This window comes from Protopterus annectens, chromosome 12.part0, assembly GCF_019279795.1.
Source record: "Protopterus annectens isolate FY-2018-M chromosome 12.part0, PAN1.0, whole genome shotgun sequence".
Taxonomy (NCBI): Eukaryota; Metazoa; Chordata; order Ceratodontiformes; family Protopteridae; genus Protopterus; species Protopterus annectens.
Window position 1 is genome coordinate 2,631,049 of NC_056746.1, and position 24,301 is coordinate 2,655,349.

The 24,301-nt window shown below is 41.2% G+C and overlaps 1 protein-coding gene across 1 annotated transcript in view; it reads left to right on the top strand.

Annotated features, from left to right (window-relative positions):
* The window catches only part of LOC122817306 (serine/threonine-protein kinase SMG1-like), a gene marked incomplete in the record, with an annotated part of 2,898,779 nt that overhangs the window by 306,455 nt on the left and 2,568,023 nt on the right, over positions 1 to 24,301 (top strand). Inside the window, 2 exon segments of the mRNA XM_044090530.1 lie at positions 17,842 to 17,943; positions 18,160 to 18,429. Of these exon segments, the coding sequence (XP_043946465.1) occupies positions 17,842 to 17,943; positions 18,160 to 18,429 (372 nt within the window).

The window sequence follows — 24,301 nt, forward strand, 5'->3', positions numbered from 1 at the left end:
AGCTGCAATGGTACTTAAAAAGCTTATGGTCCCAACACAGCCAAAGCCTAGAGGACGTAATCCCACTCATTCCATGTCTGCAAAGAGAATTTTTGTGGTGGGCTCAAGCAAGTCAGTTAAACAAAGGCATGTCTTTCAACAAACCTCAAGCAGGTCAAACGATTACAACAGATGCCTCAGACCATGGATGGGGGGCGCACATGGAGGGGCAGATGCATTCAAGGCCAATGGACACCAAGGGAAAGGCAATTGCACATGAACCAAAAAGAGATGTTGGCAGTGATACATGCAATCGAGACTTTCGAAAAATCACTTCAACAAGGACATTTGCTAATAAGGACAGACAACACCACTGTTATGTGGTATATAAACAAGCAGGGAGGCACTCATTCTTATCCCCTATGCAGACTAACAATGATTCTCTGGGAAAAATCCCCAAGTCTGAAGATACATCTGCAATCCCAGTTTGTGCCAGGCAAGGACAATGTACTGGCGGACAAGCTGAGCAGAAATTTCTTGGATCCACACGAATGGATGCTGCATCCTCACATTTTCTCACAAATAAGGACATGGGGAAGACCGGACATAGATCTCTTTGCTTCTCACATGAATCATCACCTGGAAAAGTTCTGTACAAGGACCCACCATCCTCTAGCCTGGAAAACTGATGCTCTCTCCTTCAGCTGGAAGTCCCTAACAATTTATGCATTTCCTCCTCTACCACTTCTGACCAAGGTGATACTGAAGATCAAAGAAGAACAACCAACAGGCATTTTGATAGCTCCAGACTGGCCAAGGCAGCACTGGTACCCATTGCTGTTGAACATAACTCTGACCAAACCGTGGCCTCTGCTTCTAACAACACAATTACAGGACGGTTCATCAAAACCTGAAAACATTGCATCTGACAGCCTAGAGGTTACCATAACTCCTTCCTATCTCTCTTTCCAAAAAAGTTCAAGAGATCTTACTGGAAGCACGCAGACCTTCCACCAGAAAAACCTATTCAGCAAAGTGGAAGAGATTCATAATCTGGAATGCTAGTAGGGGTCAGGATACAGCAGTATTGAGTATACCTCAGATAATGGAATACTTGGCAGAAATGTTTCATACTGGTCTCTCATATTCTTCCATAAAGATTCATGCCTCAGCAATCTCAGCAAAATACAATTGTGATCCACCTGCGTTTTCACATCCTTTGCTAAGACTGTTCCTAAGGGGGATAAAGAATATCAAACCTCCCAGGAAACCGCCAGTACCTGCATGGGACCTCAACTTCATTTTGGAAAAATTAACTCTTCCTCCCTTTGAACCAGCAGCAACTTCAGAAATGCAATTTCTCTCATGGAAAATGGTTTTCCTATTGGCAATCACATCAGCAAGAAGAGTATCGAAGATACAGGCACTCATGGCAGTACCTCCTTTTCTCATTTTTCATCAGGACAGAGTCTCTCTAAGAACCAATCCTTCATTCATGCCAAAAGTAATTTCCAGGGTGTCTCTAAATCAAGCCATTCACCTGCCTACTTTCTTCCCCAATCCTCAAAACAGGGGGGAAGCACTGCTGCATACTTTGGACATACACAGGCAACTATGCTACTACTTGGACAGAACTAAGGCCACCAGAAAGTCTGACCAACTGCTTGTAGCCTATGCTGCTGGAGTACAGGGAAAAGCAATCTCCAAGCAAACAATTTCCAAATGGATTGGACACTGCATCAGATTCTGCTATTCCTTTCATGGAAAAAGTGTGCCAGCCAATATTAGGCCAAACTCCACCAGAGCTATAGCCACATCCACAGCTTTCCTAAGGGAAGTGGCTACAAAGGACATTCTAGAGGCTGCTACATGGAGCTCCGTGCATACATTTACCAAGCACTACAACCTGCCTTTATACTCCAGATCCCGAGCAGGCTTTGCTTCGGCAGTCCTGCAGGGCATTTTAGCTACACCATCACTTTCTTAGTTCCAACCACCCCCAGCTTGGCTATGGTATTCAACCCATATGTTATGACTGCAGTTGCATTCTTGAAGGACATAGTACAGTTTTGTACCTACCATAAATGTAGATGTCCGATAGATATGCAACTGCAGTCGGATTCTCCCACCCTCCTACCCCTCTGCAACCTTTTTTATGGGTCCACTACCCCTATTCCTATTAGCTGGGGGTATCTCTATGGTGTATCTGTTTATTACTGTTGTGCATGTCTGGAATTCTTTATCCATTCACCAAATTTAGCCTTCCTAGGAGGGCACCTGGCATCTGGGGCAAGAAACACTGAAGAAGATGGCGTCAGCCGATGCCTTTATACTCCAGCCGTTCTGACGTCGGAGAGGAGGCGACACCAGCCGATGCCAGACCCAGACTTTGGAATCTGGCCGACCGAGGGCTGCCTGAGGCAGGACAACCCATATGTTATGACTGCAGTTGCATATCTATCGGACATCTACATTTATGGTAGGTACAAAACTGTACTTTCAAAGCACCCTGACAATCCTTCAAGGACTTATTTAATCCAGGACAACATCACAGTATACTAGAAAATATTATGCTGACAAATGGAAGAGATTCTGTGCTTGGAATCAAGCGCAATGAACTGGTACCAACAGACAGGAACCAAAGAAAGACAAACTAGCGAAAAACAGACAGCTTGGAAACACCAAAGCAAATTCTCTCAGTTGAATTCTTTCAGTTTAATGAAGCGCTTTTAGTCTTGCACATGTGGCAAGACTTAATCAGAAACTGAACAAACTTCAACACAAACCATGTGTACACACCCATTTGGTCACATGACACTTCTAATTAAAATTTTGTGTCTTAAAGGCACATCCACATTATTGCTACTTAAAACATTTTTTAAAAACAAATATGATGACAATTTTTTTAGAACATCTCAACCCTTCCCTTCCTTCAGAATTTTTACCTGTAATGGTAATAGAAAATATATACAAGCATACATATACTAACAATACTATATCTCAAATTATTGTGTTAACTCTCAAAATATATTAGCTAACTAAGAAGTCAGAAACTTACGTGTCCGTCAAAAGAGGTCAAATATCACAAATATGAACGCATTTTATAAAAATGCATACACACATTAACGTTTAAGATTTTTCAACTTCAGTATACTGTTTAAAGATGTTGTCATTCAAACCCGGGTAAATCATTGCCCCAGTGCGTATTTGCCAACTTAACTCAAGTTGCTCAAGTAAAAGTGTAAGCACCCCCCCCCTCCCGGACTATCATCAACAACTGAATCAATTGCTTTGAACAAAAATGAATGTTGTGGATAGGAAATAGTGTCTAGCCAGTGCATTTTCTCTATTAAGGGTCTTTATTTTATATAAATGTTCGTACACTCGTTCTTTTAACCTTCTATCCGTTTTACCCATGTAAAACGCTGCACAGCATTGACAATGAGCTACATAAACCACAAACTTGGACTGACAAGTGTACTTCAATTTGATTTTAAAACTGATATGTATAACTTCAATGTCTTGTCCTGTATTCATATATTTACAGTAGTTACACATTTCGCATTTGTACATGCCACACTTCCACTATGGGGTGTTTTTTTATGTTGTAATTTCTTTAAATTAGTCCCCCTCTTGTAAATAATCCGGGGTTTGCTTTTGACCTTGTAAGAAAGGTGAGGATCTCTCCTAATTATTTCCCAGTTTTTGTTCAAAATTGGCATCATTTCCCTTGCATTACTACTCTAGGGTGTTATTAAACTTAAATTCCATACTTTTTGTTGTAATTCTCTGTCACTTATTATAACACTTTGTAAACCAATGGGCAAAATGGGTTTATACAACCCCTGTTCTCTCTTGTATTTTAACTTTTCAGTAGACACTCAGTCTACTGGGTAACCGCTCCTAAAAAACATTGACCTCAAATGATTACATTCATCCATGAAATCCTGGTCCAATGAACTGATACAGCAGAACCACATATTCCTTAGATATAACCATGCTTAACTGAGATGCTTGACAAAGGCCTATCTTTCTCATCAATCAAAATCCATGCCTCTGCCATTTCAGCTCATAACAATACAGAGCCACCAATCTATTCTCATCCTTTACTAAAGCAGTATCTTAGAGGAGCCAAAAATTTAAGGCCTCCTAGAAGATCACCACTACTTTCATGGCACCACAATTATGTGTTGGAAAAGCTCACCCTGCCTCCATTTGAACCAGCTGCTACAGCTGATATTAAGTTCTTATCGTGGAAGACAGCTCTGCTACTAGCAATTACTTCAGAAAGAAGTCTTAGAGCTACAGGCCCTCATGGCTGTGGAGCCTTTTATCATTTTTTACCCAGACAGGGTGTCTGAGGGCAAATCCTACTTTTATGCCTAAAGTGGTTTCCAGTGTGGTTTTTAACCAAACAATTCATCTGCCAACATTTTATCCAAATCCGCAGAACAAAGGGGAGAGAAGTCTACATTCCTTGGATGTACACAGACAGCTAAGATTGTACTTGAGCAGGACTAAAGCTGTAAGAAAAACTGAGCAATTACTAGTGTCATATGCTGCAGGATCAGAAGGAGAGGCTATTTCAACGCAGACAGTTTCAAGGTGGATAAGCCACTGCATCCATTTCTGCTACTTACACCATGGCAAACCTGTGCCCAAGGGCATTAGCTTTCATTCCACCAGGGCTGCAGCTACTTCAGTAGCTTTTCTCAGAGGAGTACCAACCAAAGACATTCTAGAGGCTGCTACTTTGAGTTCTGTTCACGCCTTTACAAAGCATTACCATTTGCTTCTCTACTGTAAGTCCAGGACAGGTTTTGTCACTGCAGTGCTGCAGGGCCTTATAGCTGTACCTTATGTTGTTTAGCTCCAGCCTCCCAACCATAGCTTTGGGATTCTACCCAAATGTAATGACTGCAACAGTGAAACATGAAGAACATTGTACTGATGTGCACACTTAACATAAATGTAGATGTTAGTGTATTCACTGTTGTAGTCCAGATTACCTACCCGCCATCCCCCTGTCATTCTACAGTTTATCTTTCCTTGTCTATCTTCTACAACCTATGTGGTGCATTAGCTTGTAGATGAAGGTAGTTTATATTGATGCGTGTGTGTGTGTGTGTGTGTGTGTGTATATATATATATATATATATATATATATATATATATATATATATATCCGTCTATATATACTTTTTGGGGGCACCTGACATCAGGGGCAAGAAAAACTAAAGAAAATGGTGTTGGCTGCAATGTCTTTATACCCCTGACGACCTGACATCATGGAAGAGAAGACAGCAACCGATGCAGGACCCAAGACTTTGGAATTCAGGCCTACTGAGGGCAACCTGCCAGCAGATTACCCAAATGTAGTGACTGCAACAGTGAATGCACTCTAACATCTACATTTATGGTAAGTGTACACAACTGTACTTTCAATGCACAAACTATTCGTCATCGGGCTATTTTTGTCTCTAAATTCATGTGCTCTTGAGCTCTGTATTCCAAAATGGCTTTGATAAGCCATCTGACTACTGGTCTTCCGAAGAAACATAAGGATAAAGACAGAGACAGACCGCATAGGTCCAAAACTGCCAACAACGCTACCGTTAAGCTAGTTGCCAGTCTGCCAGTACTCAGGCTCTTTTGCAGCCCCTGATACCCACTTTTACAGATTTGCAGGCCTCTTCTGAGACCCATTCTGAGTCTGGTATGCCGCGAGATGCTTCTTCGACTATGGAAGCTGCGGATGTCTGCACCTTGGATGGGTCTGGAGCCGCAGTGCAAGCACCGGCTTTTGAGGGTGTATTCAGGCCTTAAGATTTTCATATTAAACCAACAACTTTGTTTCAGACCAAAAATACCAAATTTCTCAGGCCTAAAGTGTGCACTACGCCTAGGAAACAGATGACCAAAGTGCATTCTCAGGCCCACATGCCACAAAAACAAATGCTTGGAATGGCTGAAGACCTTATTACTTAAATTAGGGGAAGTCAGCCTTCCCCATCAAAAAGACAAAGAACTGATTTTCCTTCTAATTCTTCTGATCAGGAGTCTTAACTCTGACCCTTCTGATTATCAGGACATACCCTTATCTGCCTATGAGGATTCTGATGCAGAGGATTCCATTCCCTCTGCTTCCCCACAAGAAGATTTTTCTTTTGGTGAAACCCTGCATATCCTTGGAGAACATTTCCACTGGGAGAGCCAGGACTACTTGGTCCAAAAAGAGACTCTGGGAATTTTTAAACTTGCCTCAGCACAGGCCTCTAGCTATCCCTCCAGTTTTGGAAATTGTAGATGTCTTCTTGGAATCCAGCCTTACTACTGATACTTTGCCTCCAACTCCCAAGAAACCTGACAGGTACTGTAGAGTACCTGACTCCCACAAATTCCTCTCTAAGAATCCTGCTGCAGATCCAGAGACAATTTCCCAGGGACCTAAAGGCATTAAGGCTACAACGGCCAAAAATCCTACCCCTTCAGACAGGGATTTTAGGGCTTTAGACAGATGGGGTAAGAAGGTATACACCTCTGCTACTCTTGCCATCAGGGCTTTACATTACCAGTTTCATATGTTAAAGTATCAGCAACATATTATGAAACTAAACAGAAAATGATGGTGATACCGGATTGTGCAGAACGTAAAGATTTACAAGAGTTGATGCATTCTGCTAACCAAGTCGGTAAACATACTCTGCAGTGTGGTTTTGTTGCCTTAGAAGCATCTTGCAGGGCTGCTGTCACTGGGTCTGTTCTTAAAAGGCATGCTTGGCTTAAGGAACAAAACTTGCCAGACCATGTCAAAGCAAATACGAGATGCACCATTAAACCAAGAGCATCTATTTGGCAGTAAAGCTGAAGAAGTCTTCAAAAGGATGGAGGAAAAAGCTATATCTATGCAAACTGTTAAATATTTCTTACAGGTTCAGCCACCTAGATTCAGTAGGCTATGGCCTTCAAAAATTGGTCTTTTCCAGTCCCTCCCAGACCACCTCAGTCCAAACCCAGGGGGGCAGCAGACCACCAAGACTGCAGTCTCAGGGTATGCACAGATAGAAGCAATGGAGTGCACCCACGTCCAAAACGGAGTAGTAAGCTGCCATCCTATGGTAAAAATCTCACAATGACTTATCCTTAACCCTTCCAAGCCTTGCCCAAGTACTTGCACCTTTAGGAGGGAAACTTGCCCTGCATGCCAGAAACTGGAAGTACATTACCCAGGACAGATGGGTTTTAAACATTGTTTAGCAGGGATACAGATTCCACTTCCACTCACTCCCAACCCCAAGCAGATGGCCAGACTTCCCCCCAAACTAGTGGGCAGATGCCCAAAAGCAAGTACTTTCTCTTCTCAGTATCATGGCTATTCAACCTGTCCCAGCAGAACAAAGGGGACAAGGCTTTTATTCCACACTGTTTCTGGTACCCAGAAAAGAAAACTCATGGCGTCCTATCCTGGATCTGTCTATTCTCAACACCTTTCTGGTGGTTCCAAAATTCAAAATGCTTACTCTCCAACACCTGCTTCCTATGCTAGCCAAGGACTCCTTGTTAGCAACCCTAGACTTAAAAGAAGCTTAACTGCACATCCCCATAGGGAAATCTTGCAGGAAATACGTACATTTCAGAGCAGGCTCTATGCATTATCAGTTCTCTGCACTTCCCTTTGGCTTGTCTACTGTGCCCAGGGTATTCACAAAATGCCTAGCTCCAGCCATTGGAGGCAGAGAATGATTCAAATTTTACCCATACTTGGATGATTGCCTGATTTAGGTGGACAGTCAGGAATTGCTGAATACAACGCATGACATTTGTAAAGAGACTTCTAACTTCACTGGGGTACACCATCAATGAAGAGAAATCAGAGATGGTACCCAACCAACAGAATGTATTCCTGGGCGCAAGCTTGAACACAACTTCCCAGATGGCATTCCTGACTCCAGAAAAACAAATGTATTTGACAAACTGCTTCAATCTACTGGCCACCAAAACCCAGCTGTCTGCAAGAAAAATGCTGCAAGCCCTAAGGTTCATGGCCTCCTGCATTCTACTAATTCCGTATGCAAGACTGCATATGAGGAAACTTTAATGGCATCTGGTCTCTGGTGTCAACATCCTCAGGACCTGGAAATAATTCCTACCATTCCTTGCCTAAGGACAGAGTTCCTTTGGTGGGCAGAGGCCTGCTACCACAACAAAGGGACTCCCTTTCACCCAACCCCCTGCCGCCCAAACCCTAATAGACTCATCAGACTATGCATGAGGGGCTCGCATGACAGGGCAATGCATTCAATGCAAATGGAGCCCAAAGCAAATGCACCTGCATATCAATCAAAAAGAAATGTCAGCTGTACAGAATGCTCCGACAGCCTTCAAAGGCCTTATTCTTTCAGGACAACTATTGGTAAAGACAGACAACACAGTTGTGGTACATAAACAAGCAGGGGGGAATCCATTCCTACCCACTCTGCAGATTAGCCATGGCTCTGTGGAACACAGCCTTGTGCAACCAAGTGCACCTGCAAGCTCAATTCCTGCTAGGCAGACTAAATTCACTGGCAGATGACTTAAGCAGAATTCTCATGGACCTACACTAATGGATACTGGAACCCAAAATATTCAAGCTTTTAAGGAAAAGATGGGGGGGCACCAGAGGTTGGGCCTCTTTGCTTCCCCTCAGAGCTATCAATTGAGCAAATGCTGCACCAGAACTCCCCTCAGCCAAGCTTGGAAAGTGGATGCCCTGTCCTTTACCTGGGAAATCCTCTCAATCTATGCCTCCCCCCCCCACTCCTCCTCTCGAAGGTTCTACTAAAGAGCAAACAGGACAGGCCAAGGACAATCCTGATTGCAACAGACTGGCCACGCCAGCAGTGGTATCCTCTCTAGCGCAGTCTGACAGTAGTGCCACCATGGCACCTGCCTCAGACCCCTTCCCTGCTGTCCCAGCAGGAGGGCCGGATTTTGCACACTCTGCTACAGACCCTGAACCTTGCAGCCTGGCTCATCCCTTGAATTCTTCAGCAGCAACTCTCTCAGTAAGCAGGTGCTGGATGTCATTCATGAGGCAAGGAGGCCTAGTACTAGAAAATCCTATTCGGAAAAGTGGAAAAGATACTGCTCCTGGAGCCGGTCTCAGGGAATGGACACAACTGTGTCCAGCTTACCTTATATACTAGATTACTTAACAGAAATACTCCACAATCGCCTACCCTTCTCTTCCATTAAGATTCATGCCTCTGCCATCTCAGATAATTATAATAGTGAGCCAACCCTTTTCTCTCATTATCTGGTCAAACAGCTCCTGAAATGAGCCACAAATTTAAGACTGCCCAGGAGAGCTCCCACTCCTGCCTGGACCTTAACTTCCACCCTTTGAACCTGCTGCCTCAGCAGAGTTAAAATTCCTCTCTTGGAAAATAGCTTTACTTTTAGCCATCACTTCAGCAAGAAGAGGGTCTAAATTGCAGACCCTTATGGCCGTGGAACCCTTCATTATCTTCCATGTGGACAGGGTTTCCCTCAGGGCTAACCCATCATTCATGCCCAATGTCCTATGTAGTGTGGCTTTAAACCAATCCAGTCATTTTCCAACTTTTTTCACTAATTCTCAGAATAAAGGGGAAAGGATCCTGCACTCCCTGGATATGCACAGGCAGCTCAGATTCTATCTGGGTAGGACTGAGCCTTTCAGAAAGTCTAACCAGCTGATAGTCAGCTTTACTGCAGGGGCAGAGGGCAAGGCCATTTCAAAGCAAACCATTTATAAATGGATAGCACACTGCATCCATTTCTGCTACAAACACCATGGGAAAACCTACCCCACAAGGGATCAGAACAGATTCCACTAGGGCCATGTCAACCTCTGCAGCATTCCTCAGGGGGGAGTCCTTACCAGGGCCATCCTGGAAGCTGCAACCTGGAGCTCTGTAGACACTTTCAACGAGCATTACCACTTAACTTTTTATTTCTAAATCCAGAGCTGGATTTCCCACAGCAGTCTTACAGGGCCTGATTGCCAGCCTTAATGCTTCTTAACTACCTCCACCCTTCCTTAGCTTTAGGAATCCACCCAAATGTGATGACTGCAACAGTGTCGGAAGGTAAATCAGGAACGAACGACCGACTAGAATAATTGTTTATTCCACAAGTTACAAATTACGTATTGAGCGCTTTCATATAATAAAATTATACTTCATCAGACAAAGATCCAACACATTCTGTTCATTTTAAACTTTCAAGTAATTGTCATCATGTCATTTCCTTTATCTAATTACTTTCCAAATCAAACAATACATATTGCAAACACCACATTCACTAACATCAACAATTAAAAAATAAAAAGTATTATGTCCCTATTGCCCTCAGCAGCCTACCTACTATAAACATGTATATATAGTTATATAAAATACTTAAAATGCAAATATAACACTTATATACATCTATTTTATATAAATTAACCTAATATAATTAACTTAACCCTTAAATACACTATAATCAAATATCAATTCACTATAAGAAATGTATATATTTTCTAAGATTCTAAAAAACGTGCATGTATATATCTCTTGTATACTACATTTCATCTCTCCACCTCTCATTAATACAGCAACTTATGAATAATCAACTTTAACAACTTCTATCTTTCTTTTAACCTTTCTTTAATGGTGACAAATTATTTTTTTTAAGCGCTTTTAATTTGAGTAAAGGTGCTATAGAGCTACGCTCGTTAATATCTGGCCAAGTGTCTGCTTGCAACCTTACTTGCCATTTTAATTCTTTAATTTCTAAAAGTACATTCCATGCTTTTTTTGTCATCGGTTATAACTTTATCTATGGAGGTATAAGTAAATGAATGGTCTGGATGACTATTAATGTGTTTTGCTAAAGCATTATTCATATTAAGTTTTTTATTGCATATTCATGTTCATATATACGCGGAGACCATTTTCTTTCGGTTTTCCCTATATAATAGGCTAAGCATGATTTACACTTGCTTAAATAAACTACAGCTTTTGATTCACAATTATATTTACCGTGTATTTGATATGTTCTATTTCTTACTAAAAACTCAGTGCCAACTTCTGTTTTGTAGCACCATCTAACCCACATTTTTTCATACCTGGCATTTTAACATTCCTATGCAAATCATTGTATTTTAACAAATCTTTCAAATTTCTCCCTCTTTTATACACTGTGGCTTATCGCCTACTATATTCCTTAACTCTTCTTTCTGATTTAGTACGCTCCAATTTTTCTCAAATCCATCTTAAAATATTAGCTTCTTTACTATATGTGATTACCAGTGCCTCTGAGAATTTATTACTCTTATCTTGGTTTGTACTCTCAATTATTTGGGATGCAACACTTTTCTTTTTCTCCTTCTATGCTACAATTTTCAATTTGCATATTAAAGTCTTTTTTATCTAAAATAGGTTTAAAATAACCTCCCTCTCTTTTGTTTACTGCTTCCTCCATAATGTTATTTAAAAAAATGCTAGGGTATGATCTAGCAAAGAACATAGATCTTAAATTAGAACATTCTTCCAAAAAATGTTGCTCTTTAGTAATAATACATGCAGCTCTAACTGTCCTTTTACAACAGACTTTTTTTGGTGTTCAGGATGTGAGCTGCTATAATGTAATAAACTATTGGAATATGTCTGTTTCCTATATATACGAGCTATGTATCTATATTCTTTGTAGTCTTTAAGTTTAATGTCTAAATATTCCATATAATCTTTACTAATATTCCATGTGAACTTAAAAAAAGTTGTAGTTTGACCTATATATAACAGGAATTCTTCCAATATGTCTTGTGTTCCTTGCCAAATAATGCTAATGTCATCCTGAAACCTGAAGTATGATTTAATAAATCTATTAAGTCTACTATTAAAAAAATTTTCTTCTCCCAATAGGCCATAGTTATATTAGCATAAGCTCCCCCCCCCCCCCCACATGGGGAGCCCATCGCAATGCCTTTTGTCTGTAAATGATATTCATTACTAAAAAAAAAATATATACAATTCAAAACTATTTCTAATAACTCCATTAATAAATTAATTTTGTCTTGTATGTGATTGTCTTGTAGCATTTCACTGGTCCATTCTAAACCTATTTCTTGTGGGATAACTGTTTAAAGATCACATACATCAATTGTGACCAATATGTCGTTACTGTTCTATTCTGTTATTCATATTTTGTAGAAATGACCAGGAATCCTTACAAATTTGCTCTTGATTTTTAAGAATATTTTTAAATTCAAAGTCTATATACTTTGCGATCACTGATGTAATAGTCCCTTCCATCTACTAAGGGACACATAGGTATATTAGAAATAGATTTATGCACTTTAGGGGTTCCAAACAACACAGGGACTCTAGCAGGTGATGCATTCAAATAATTGTACAATTCTATACTGATACATCTATGAACATGTCATTTAACTGCATATAGATTGTTTTATATGCTCCATTAATTTAATTCATTGACACTTTCAAATGTGTGTCAGTATTTAAATTATTATTTAACCTTCTATTATAATCTTGAATATCCATGCTCACTGCCCCCTCCCTTGTCCGGTTTCATTATACATATTTTTTACTTTCTTATTTGAGTCCAGGTCTGCTGCTCTGTTGTACTAAAGTTATTCTCTTCCTTTCTTCCATAATGATATTTTTTCACATTTTTAATGTCTATTTCGCAGATCTTCTCATATGCTACCAGTTTAGGGTGGAGGGTGGGTTATAAATGCTACTAATACTGAACATTTGTCTCTCTAATTATGTTAGTCTGGTACAATACTTTTAAATTAATTTTCCCAAGATACAACTTTAAATCTAAAATAGTATTAGTGAAATTACTATAAGCAGAAGGCACAAAGGTCATTCCTTTTGCCAGTAAGTCAGCTGTTTCACTAGTACAAGCTACATTTGAAAAATTGTACACTTTTAAAATCTTGTTTACTGTTAAACACCACGGTACAAGCATTAATATTTGATTTGAATGTGTCACTGCTAATCAATCCATTGTGTTCCATATTAAAGTCCTCCATTGTTTAGTTTTGGGTCTCGCTCCTTGAAACCCCGCTGCTTTGTTGACTACTTGAAAAAGGAACATTGCCTCTATTTTTAAGTCTCTCAGATCTTCTTCGCTCAGGATAATTATGATTATATGTTTCTTGACTGTTAACATATTCATAAACTCTTTCGTGTTCATCTATGTTAGCGTTATTAAAACTTTTCTGTGCTTGAAGTTTAGGGGGCCTAGGATATGCTATTGTAATTATTCTAATTGGTCGTTCATTCCTGGTTTACCTTCCGACACAGTGCTTCATTGTTTTTCAGTTTGTTTTTCAATTTTTTATTGTTTGATGACTGCAACAGTGAAAGACGAAGAGCATAGTACATTTGTGTACACTTACCATAAATGTAGATCGTGTGGTCACTGTTGCAGACGTGGTTACCCTCCCTCCAGCCCCCTGACTTCTCTTTACTTCTACCTATCTTTTTTGTTTGGCATATCTTATATCATGTGTATTTGGTTTTTGCTGGGGATGTTCCATACCATGTAATTGCTTCCTGTTTTGGGGGCACCTGACATCTGGGGCAAGAAAAACTGATGTAATGGCATCAGCTGCATGTTTTGTAGCCCTGACAACCTGATGTCATGGAAGAAGCGACAGCATCCAATGCAGAAATCCCAAGACTCTGGTATTCATGCAAGCTGAGGGCTACCTGCAGGCAGATAACCCAAATGTGATGACTGCAACAGTGAATACACTCTAACATCAACATTTATGGTAAGTGTACACAACTGTACTTTAGCCATCTGTTGACCCCTTTGCTGGCGAATTTCCTGATGTCTTTTTACGAAGACCTAAATCACCTTCTCAGGACTCGATCCATTCTGCCAAAAGTCTGAGATTGATGAGGAGCGACTAGTTAATACAATTCTGTGGGCAAGAAGATTTAAAGGACTCCTGTCTGCTTTGACCTCTTTGGGTGTCTGAACTGATTCCGCTTTTACCCGCTTGACTACTCCTCCTCTGATCTCTGAGGTTTTAGAGATGTCGGCTCCGAGCCATCTGGTGCCAACTGCATCAATTCTGGAGATCTTTCCAATCGGAACTGGTTATTTTTCGGAGTTCTTCCGCTTTGTTGGATCTGGAGATCACCTGGGGCCGTATCTATCCTGTTGACTCCTGTTTTTTGGAGCTTTCCATGTCTTGGAGCGTTCACACAGTACAGTTTGGCCCTGGCTTCTGTCTTGGTGGCATTCTCGTCTGATTGGGGAGTGAACACGGTTTAGAGGCAGTCACTTTCGGTTCTCTGCTCCCTTCCTTCTTTGGCGGGGTGGGGTTCAGCCTTGGAGGCAGTGGAGAGAGCTTTGTCCACAGTGGCAACAAGAAGGGCAGCATAAAGTAAACAAGTTGATATATTCTATTTCAAGGGGACAAAAAACAAATGGAATGTGTTTACCTTATCTTAAATTTTTCCTAGGGTTGGTATGGAAAGCTGAATGGTAAGGTACTTAGTACTGCTTACTCCTGTGGTGCCATGTGGTGCCACATGGGATCAAATAATCTATTACCGCACAGACATGCACTGTGGCAATGCAGTTACTGCAGTCTACCAAAGCAAGGCTGTATTTTACATGTTTAAGTGCAAATGTTCTTTTCCTTCTCTAAAGATGATGTGCAGGCTGACAAAGCTGAATGTTGAGTCTGTCAGTCCCAGTCATTTTGAGAACATTGCTAGCAGCTATTGGCACCAAAGAAATATATGAAAATAGGACTTGGCAAGGACTGCATTGTTATAGTTGACTCTTAACCCTTCTGGCTTTGTGGCTGTGATGGGCATTCTCTTCTGATACTCAGTTGGGGGAGGCAGCTTTCCTGTCACTGCTTTCTCCTTTTAAAATAGTTCAGATATTTTTGAGCCACATTCATTGTGCATTTACACATTTCCCTGCTATACCCATGTGCCCGTTTCTCTGCTGTACATGGTAAATGGAAATGGCTGTGTTTTTTCTCCGAGATCATAGCCACTTAGGGCTAGAACAGAAACTGCAGCATGACAATGCCAGAACAAGCACTCTGGCAACAATTAGTGACTACAGCTGCAAAACCTTTCATTAATGAAGGCAGCTGCAAAGCTGTGTGTACTCAAAATGTTAACTGTATCCAAGTTACCATTATTGACTTTTTCTCTGCTGTGAAAGTGAGAGGAAACCCATCTTCATTCCTTATGCTAGGTGAGATTTGGGTGTATGCACCCATTCATTAACTACCACAGAATACCACTGATTTTGATATAAATTTAAGATAAAGGAGTTTTAAACACACTTCAGTTTGTTTGTGAATTCAGCACTTTGAGGGGGCAGCTAATCTGAGGTGTTAAAATGGCAAGAGTCACTGCTACATAAGTCACAAAAACACTTGAGCTATTGTCCTTGCTTGAAGTCATTACTTAAATAGAGAGCCAGCCATCAACACCCCCCCCCCCCCAACAAAAAAATTGTGGTCATGGTTTGCATATGCTGAATTCATAGGCAGACCGTGCAGACTAACTTTTCAGTTCTGCAGTTTGTAACAAGTATCAGTATTTATTACTCAAAACAGTTTAAGTTGTGCAAACACACACTTGAAAATCTTGAAAGAAACTCACTTTCCTTGCCAATATATAAAAAAAATCTGTTGAAATGCAGTTGCAAGTGAAAGCCATTAGACTATAGTACAGTGCAAGTGTATTTTTTTTTGCAGCACTACCACCAAATTCAGATAGAGTAAAAATGTCACTTTTGTAGAAGCACATACACTTCAGATCTGAAATCATGCCAGTATCTGAAAGCTTCTTTGTCTTATTGTGGCGACAACTGAAAGTACAGTGACTTAGTCATCTCAATGGTTATAGCTCAGCTTGAGGCATGCTACTACCATCACTAACCAATTTCACTAATGAAGCCAGAAAAGTCCTCATAAAAATGTATTTGTACATCTGCTGGAATATGCAGTACCATTTAACAACTCTGTACTCCTACAACACCAGCAAAGTACAGACAGCTTTAAATGCAGTAAGTAGGTTTATTAACTTATCACCCTAACTAGAGCACTCTGGTCTCTCCCTGCAGAGGCCAACCTCCTCATAATCCATAAGTTTAAAATCCTTAACAGTAGCTTTACTCTCTCCCTAAAATAAAAAAATACATTAAGTTCTTCATTGTGCACTCTAAAGTAGACAGTAAGGTTGTCACTTTAGCCAGACCCCCTTTAAGACTAGCATCTGGTGAAAAATGCTTCAGCAGAGGTATGTCAGCTAACTGGAGCATCCTCCCAAAGGAAATCAGGAAAATCACTGAATATAACCTCTTCAGAAAAAAAATTACAGCATGTAAAAATACCTATACATGTAACTGCTTTCTTGACTACTATATAGTACACATCCGGTTCCTGAAGTCACTTGCATACTCTACTAGTTAAACACAGTTAGCTCTTCACTGTCTGCCATTTTAAGAATGTAGACTGCTCATGGACTGAAGTTTCTCTGTCTCGAGTGTGTAAACTTATACAGAGTCTGAGCTAAACAGTCTTAATGATGTGTAAGCCATCTTGTATGTTTATCCTGTTAGCTGTTTTTAATTTGCTGCTTAAAACCGAGTTGTACTGTAGCATATTCTGATGCAGGTATTAAGGATTTGTAACAGTGGCGGTTGGGTTCAGGTTTGAGGCTGAGAGCAGTGGTTCCTGTGTTGGATTACCTCAACCCTATTTTGCCTTTTTTGTGAGCTTGAGCAAGGCACTTATCCATACAGTGTTTTGGGGGAACTAGGTATTTAGGCTAGGCTCCCCCATAGTTCCTTGGGCTTCAAGCTATACAACTACTGTGTTCAGTATTCTAACTAATGCTCACATTAACTCTTTCTGTTACCATTGAAAATGTATACATGGAGAAATTAAACTTTGTAACCTGTGTACAGTATCTGTAAGAATGTGATTATCTATTTGTATCAAATCTCTGTAATCAGTATCATGACTGAAATTGGGTTTTGGACCAGTCCACCCATCCTGTTAGCAGAGAGTAAATAATAGTCTCACACACTTTCAGCTGACTGTTGCATCTTGTTTATTTACAAAGGCTATTCTGACCTGAATTCCACCCTTGCCTTCAAATCTGTACTGCTTTAAGAAACTGACATTTTTAGGACAAGGCCCTCTGTCATCACATTTTCGGTACGTTTTGCATATGCTAATAGCTTTTGGGGAAAATAAACAGAAGCTTAGATATGTACATGCCTGTCAGCATATGTAAAATATGCATATTTTACTATAACACTAAACTACCATGATCACTTTTTCCTAGAAATTAGTAGGATTGGTATGGCATTTCATAAGAACGCACCATTAAAATCTTTCAGATACATTTGCAGTTTGTCAGCCTAGAAAAAAAAAAAATGAAAATAGACATTTTCTTTGTGAATCGTGGCAGAGAAAATTTCAGGAATATAACCATAAAATGATCCATCATTGGTGTGGAAAGCAGTACTAAAAGTAAAAAAAAGTTGGCAGGTTTTACTTTGAAGTGTCTGTCTAGAATAGATGACCAATAAGTGTTAAATATTGATATTCAGCTTTGCTTCTGCCTAAGTCCGAGTTCTTTTGGTGTCCTTTTTTTTTCCAGTTTGCATGGTCGAGTGCTTTATAATTTTCTAATGTTTGCAAGGTATTATTGATCATTAACTGCATCACTTGTGTGTAGTTTATAAGTGAACTGAATGACAGCTTCCTCCTTGCAGGTTTGTGCTTTGACATGTTACTGAATAAGTGCCTCACTTTTCTATGCACTTTTTTCCCAGATTGTTGAACAGTTAAGTACCAAATTGCCCGCAGCATTTGTGGAAAAGCTATTTTTACCAGATTCAAAATTGCTTTCAGTACGTTTCCACAGGGAAAAGGAGGTAAGGTGATCTGCTATGGTAGTACGTCAGTTCATTTAAATAATCATATAAGTTGCCTCTTAAGGATATCTGATTTCAGTTTGTTAAAACTTTGCTAGAAAATTTGCCACTATATTTGTATTGCATTGCAATTTTCCCCATTGACTGTCTTATCCTTTTTCATCAGCATTTACAATGTCTAAACTTCAAAAACAAAATCCTCTCTTCCACCTCTAGGTTGTTGCAGCAGCCCATGCCGTGTACCAGGCTGTTCTGAGTTTGAAGAACATACCTGTCTTGGAGACTGCCTATAGATTGATTCTTGGAGAAATGACTTGTGCTGTAAACAGCCTGCTTTTATGCTTGCAACTTCCAGAAGCATGCCCAGAAATTCAGCATGATGCTTTTAAGAGTCTTACTTTCAGAGTAGAGAATGCAGAGTTCATAATTGTGTTTGATTTAAGTGCCCTTACTACAGTTGGGAATGCGAAGAACTCTCTAATTGGGGTACGTATAGATTTTACTTCGATGCAATAAAATTAGTTTTACTCTGGACTTGCATGGTGGTTGAAATAGCAAGATATGCTATAAGAGTTGGATCATAATAAAATATTGTCTTGATTATGAAGCTGTACATGGTGATAGTAAGAACTGTAACTTAATCATGTAGAAACTTTCCATTTTGATATGTAGGTGTTCAGGTTTAGCCACTGACGACAAATTTACTGAAGATAAGTTGTAAGTTATTATTTTGGATGTTTTGACCCATACTCCAGCGAATCATAATGTTCAGCAGCCACTATAGTGATTAGAACAGGACTGTGTGAATTTTTTTTTCTTGTCCCTCATGGAGAAAGTCAGCATTTATTCTGTAATGTACATTTTGAGCAGAGCTACATTTGCTCAAGGTAAATGTAGATGGAATCACCTGTAGTTGTAATCGGAAATGATTAGATCCATCTACTTCAGATTTGAGCTGCTCACCATCTGAAACTGTCAGCTTGTTTCTCATAATGCTGTATATGAATTACTCATACATACACATACATGTTAACTGAGTAGGTGGGCTGGTGAACTTGACTCTTTTCAGCCTTGACGTGTGCTCAGAGCACACTTTAGAACATAAGTGAAAGAACAGCGTAACATGTATGTGAAGTTACTTAAAGGAAAGTTACAAGAGAATAATGCACACAACTGTTAAGGATAATTCACATGTTTGTTGGTCTTTTTATCTGCTTGCAGTAGCCCTCAGTGTGCCTGGTTATCAGTCTTGGGTCCTGCGTCGGTTGCTGTCTCATCTTCTGTGACCTCAGGTAGTCAGGGGTATAAAGCATGCAGCCGACGCCATTACATCAGTCTTTCTTGCCGTGCGGTGCCCGAAGCAGAAGCAAGTGCCAATTGGCCAACTCCTGAAATTTTTGTTTTCAAGTTTCAGAACTGAAGTCTTCAACTAAAGCCAAGTACCCTGTTGGGGAAACTTTCTTGCTCTAAACCAATGTCAGTAAAATTCAGTAATTGTATTTCTTGTGGAAAGCAAATGCATCATAAAGATTTTAATTCGTACTGTATTCCTTGCCTAGGCCCTGACCATGACGTACTTCGCTGTCGGTTTTATTTATTTAAACCATGAACTGTTCGTCAGTATATTTTCGCTTCTAAATATTTTGGTACTCTGTTTAATTATCCAGATATGTCTTTGGTAAGCCACCCGACTACCGACATTCCGAAAAAACGCAAAGATAGGTCGCCTAGGTCTAAAGCTGCCGACGACACTTCTCCTAAGCTCGTCGCCAGTTAGCTGGTAATCAGTGAGGCGCTTTCACAGCCCCTGATACCTGCTACTTCAGATTTGCAGGTCTCTACTGAGACCCATTCGGAATAGAGTACTCTGCGAGATGCTTCAACTGTGGAACCTGCGGATATCTCTACCTTGGATGGGTCCGGAGCCGCTGTGCAGGCACCGGCTTCTGAGTGTGTATTCAGGCCTACTGACTTGCATATTAAACAGACGCCATCTTCCTCAAGGCCTAAAACTTGAACCATGCCTAGGAAACTGAAGACCAGACCACATGGTCAGGCCTTCTGTGCCTAAAAACATAAGAATGGCTGAAGATCTTTAATCAGGGTAAGTCAAACTTCCCCTACTAAGAGACCTAGGACTGAATTTGCTTATACTTCTGACCAGGATTCTGAAATTTCTGTTTCTCCTGATGACCAGGATTTACACTTAACAACTTATGAGGATTCTGATGCAGAGGACGCTATTCCCTCTGCTTCTCCCCCAGAAGATTTTTCTTTTGGTGAAACCTTGCATACTCTTAGGGAGCATTTTCACTCGGAAAGCCAGGATTACTCTGATTCTAAAAACAGGCTTAGAGATTTCTTACTCCTACCACAACACAGGCCTTTAGCTGTCCCTCCTGTACTGGACATTGTTAATGCCTTTTCGGAGTCTAGCTTGGCCCCTGACTCTCTACTTCCTGCTCCCAGAAAACCCGATAGATATTACAGGGTTCCTGTTTCTCACAAGTTTCTTTTTATAAATCTTACTGCAAATCCTGAGACCATTTCCCAGGGACCCAAGGGCATTAAGGCTACTACTGCCAAAAATCCTACCCCCTCTGATAGAGATTCCAGGGCACTGGATAGATGGGTTAAGAAGGTGGTATACAGCTCTGCAACCTTGGCCATCAGTGCCTTAAATTGCCTTAAATTGCCAGTTTCATATGTTGGTGTCAACAGCATATTATTGGATTGCTTAAACAGAAAATGATGTTGCCTGATTGTGCTGAAAATAAGGATTTACAGGATTTAATGCATTCTGCTGAACAGATTGAGAAACATACTTTGCAGTGTGGTTTTGATTCACTAGAGGCATCTTGTTGGGTTGCTGTCACCGGGTTTGTACTTGGAAGGCATGCTTGGCTTAAGGAGCAATCTTTGCCAGATCATGTTGAAACTAAATTGCTGGATGCTCCCTTAAGTCAGGACCACCTGTTTGGCAACAAAGCAGAAGTAGTTCTTAAGGTGGAGGAAAAAGCTAAATCTATGCAAACTGTTAAAGATTTCTTACAAGTGCAGCCTCCAAGATTTAGTAGGCATTGGCCCTCAAAAAATTGGTCCTTTCCTGCCTCTTCCAGGCCTTCTCACGTCAAACCCCGAACCAGCAGAGCAACCAGGCCTCAGTCCCAGGGTACGCACAGGACTAAGCAGAGGGGCTCCACTTCCAACTCAGGGAGTAGCAAGATCCCCCCCCCCCCATGGTAAGCTTGTCTCAATGACTTAACTTTAAAGCTTGCAAGCATTTCTCAACTGACTGCTCCTTTAGGGGGAAAGATTGCTCTGCAAGCAAAAAACTGGGAACTCATTACCCAGGACAAATGGATTTTAAACAGTTTCCCAAGGATACAGATTTCACTTCCACATGTTACCAACCGCAAACGGTTGGCCAGATCTACCCCCAAATCAGTGGGCAGAGGTTCAAATGCAAGTACTCTCTCAAGATTAGAGGCTATTAAGTCTGTACCAGAAGAGGAAAAGGGACAAGGTTTCTACTCTAGACTTTTCCTGGTACCCTGAAAAGACAACTCCTGGTGCCCTATCCTGGACCTTTCTATCCCAAACACCTTTTTGTTGATTCCAAATTTCAAGATGCTAACTCTTCACCAGTTCCCATGATAGGCAAAGCTGCCTGGTTGGCAACACTGGATTTAAAAGGAAGCCTACCTGCACATCCCAATCAGGGAATTTTGCAGAAGATACCTATGCTTCAAAGCAGGCTGCATGCACTATCGGTTCTCTGTACTGCCCTTTGGCTGATTTACTGCACCCAGGGTATTCGCAAAGTGTCTAGCTCTAGTCATTGCATTTTGCAGGCAAAGAACTATTCAAATATACCCGTACCTGGATGATTGTCTAATTCAGGCAGAAAGCCTGGGCATACTTTTGAATCATCTGGCATTTGTGCAAAAGGTGCTAACTTGTCTGAGGTACACCATAAACGAAAAGAAATCACAGCTGGTGCCCTGTCAACAAATTATATTCCTGGGAGCAAGCTTTAACACAACTTCCCAGATGGCTTTCCTCACGCCAGAGAAACAAATGCATTTGACAACTTACTTCAAACTAGTGGCCACAAAATCCCTGCTATCTGCAAGGCAAATACTGCAAGCCTTGGGGTTCATGGCCTCATGCATTCTACTAATTCCATATGCAAGACTGCATATGAGGAAACTACAATGTTATCTAAAAAGCCTGTGGTGTCAACATTCTCAGAATCTAGAAGCAATGATTCCCATCATACCCTTGCCTATGGTTAGAATTCCTTTGGGCAGGGGCCTGCCACCAAAGCAAGGGACTTCCATTCACTCTACCCCCTGCCGCCCAAACCCCTAACAACAAACGCATCAGACTATGCATATGGGGCTCACATGGCAGGGAAGTGCATTCAGGGCAAATAAAACCCAAGTTAAATGCACCTGCATATCAATCAAAAAGAAATGTTAGCTGTACAGAATGCTCTGACTGCCTTCAAGGACCACATTCTTCCAGGACAATTAATGGTAAAGATGGACACCACCACTGTTATGTGGTACATGAACAAGCATGGCGGGTACCCATTCCTACCCCCTCTGCAGACTAGCCATGGCTCTGTGGAACACAGCCTTGAGCTACCAAGTGCATCTACAGGCTCAATTCCTGCCAAGAAAACTAAATACACTAGCAGACGAACTAACCAGAAATCCAATGGACCCACACGAGTGGAAACTGGAACCAAAGACGTTCAACATGTTGATAAACAAATGGGGGAGCTGAGGTATAGACCTGTTTTCGTCCCCCCAGAACTACCAATTGGACAAATTCTGCACAAGGACTCCCCACAAACAAGCTTGGAAAGTGGATGCTCTGTCCTTCAGCTGGAAAAATCTAGCAGTTTATGCCTTTCCTTCTCTGCCTCTCCTCTTCAAAGTACTACTAAAGATCAAACAGGACAAACCAGGGATGATACTGATTGCACCAGACTGGCTATGCCAACACTGGTACCCCCTCTTTAACAATGTTACAGCTAGCCCCATGACACCTACCTCAAACACCTACCCTGCTGTCACAGCAGGGTAGCCAGATTTTGCACCCCCATCTTCAAACCCTGAACCTGGCAGCCTGGCTAATTGCCTAATGTCCCCGTTACCATCCCTCAGTAAACAAGTGCTGGATGTCATTTTGGAGGCATGGAGGCCTAGTACCAGAAAATCTTATGCCGAAAAATGGAAAAGATTCTGTGCCTGGAACCAAACTCAAGGGATGGCCACAGCAGCGCCCAATTTATCTCCGATTCTTCAATACTTAACTGAGATGCTTCACAAGGGCCTTACCTTTTCCTCCATTAAAATTCATGCCTCAGCCATTTCAACTCATTACAACACAGAACCACCCCTCTTTTCTCACCCACTGCTCAAGCAGTTTCTCAGAGGAGTCAAAAACTCAAGACCACCCAGAAGAGCCCCACTTCAGCCTGGAACCTTAACTTTGTATTAGAAAAACTCACTCTGCCTCTTTTTGAGCCAGCTGCAAGTGCAGAGTTAAAATTCCTTTCTTGGAAAACAGCTTTCCTGTTTGAAATCACTTCAGCAAGAAGGGTATCTGAATTACAGGCCCTTATGGCAGTGGAGCCTTTCATCTTGCATGCAGACAGGGTGTCCTCAGGACCAATCCCTCCATGCCCAAGGTGGTATCCAGTGTGGCTCTTAATCAATTCATTCATTTGCCAAAGTTCTTTTCTAATCCACAGAATAAAGGGGAACATATACTGCACTCCTTAGATGTGCACAGACCACTTAGATTTTACTTGGACAGGACTAAACCTCAAAGGATATCTGAAATGCTGGTGGCATTTGCTGGAGGGGCAGAGGGGAAGGCTGTTTCAAAGCATCCATTTCAAAGTGGATAGGCCATTGCCTATATTTCTGCTATAAGCACCATGGAAAAACCTATCCCACGGGATTAGACCCCATTCCACCAGGGCTTGCATCTACCTCTACAGCCTTTCTCAGGGGTATCCCTACCAGAGATATCCTGGAAGCTGCTACCTGGAGTTCTGTACATACCTTCACTAAGCATTGCCATTTGCCAATTTTCTCTAAATCCAGAGCTGGCTTTGCCACTGCAGTCTTGCAGGGCCTTATAGCTGGTCCTAATGCTGTCTAAATTCCTCCTCCCTTCCTTAGCTTTGGGAATCTACCCAAATGTGATGACTGCAACAGTGAAACACGAACATAGTACAGTTGTATACACTTAATGTAAATGTAGATGTTCGAGTGTATTCACTGTTGCAGTCCTGGTTACCCTCCCTCCAGCACCCCCCCCCTGACTTCTTTTGGCT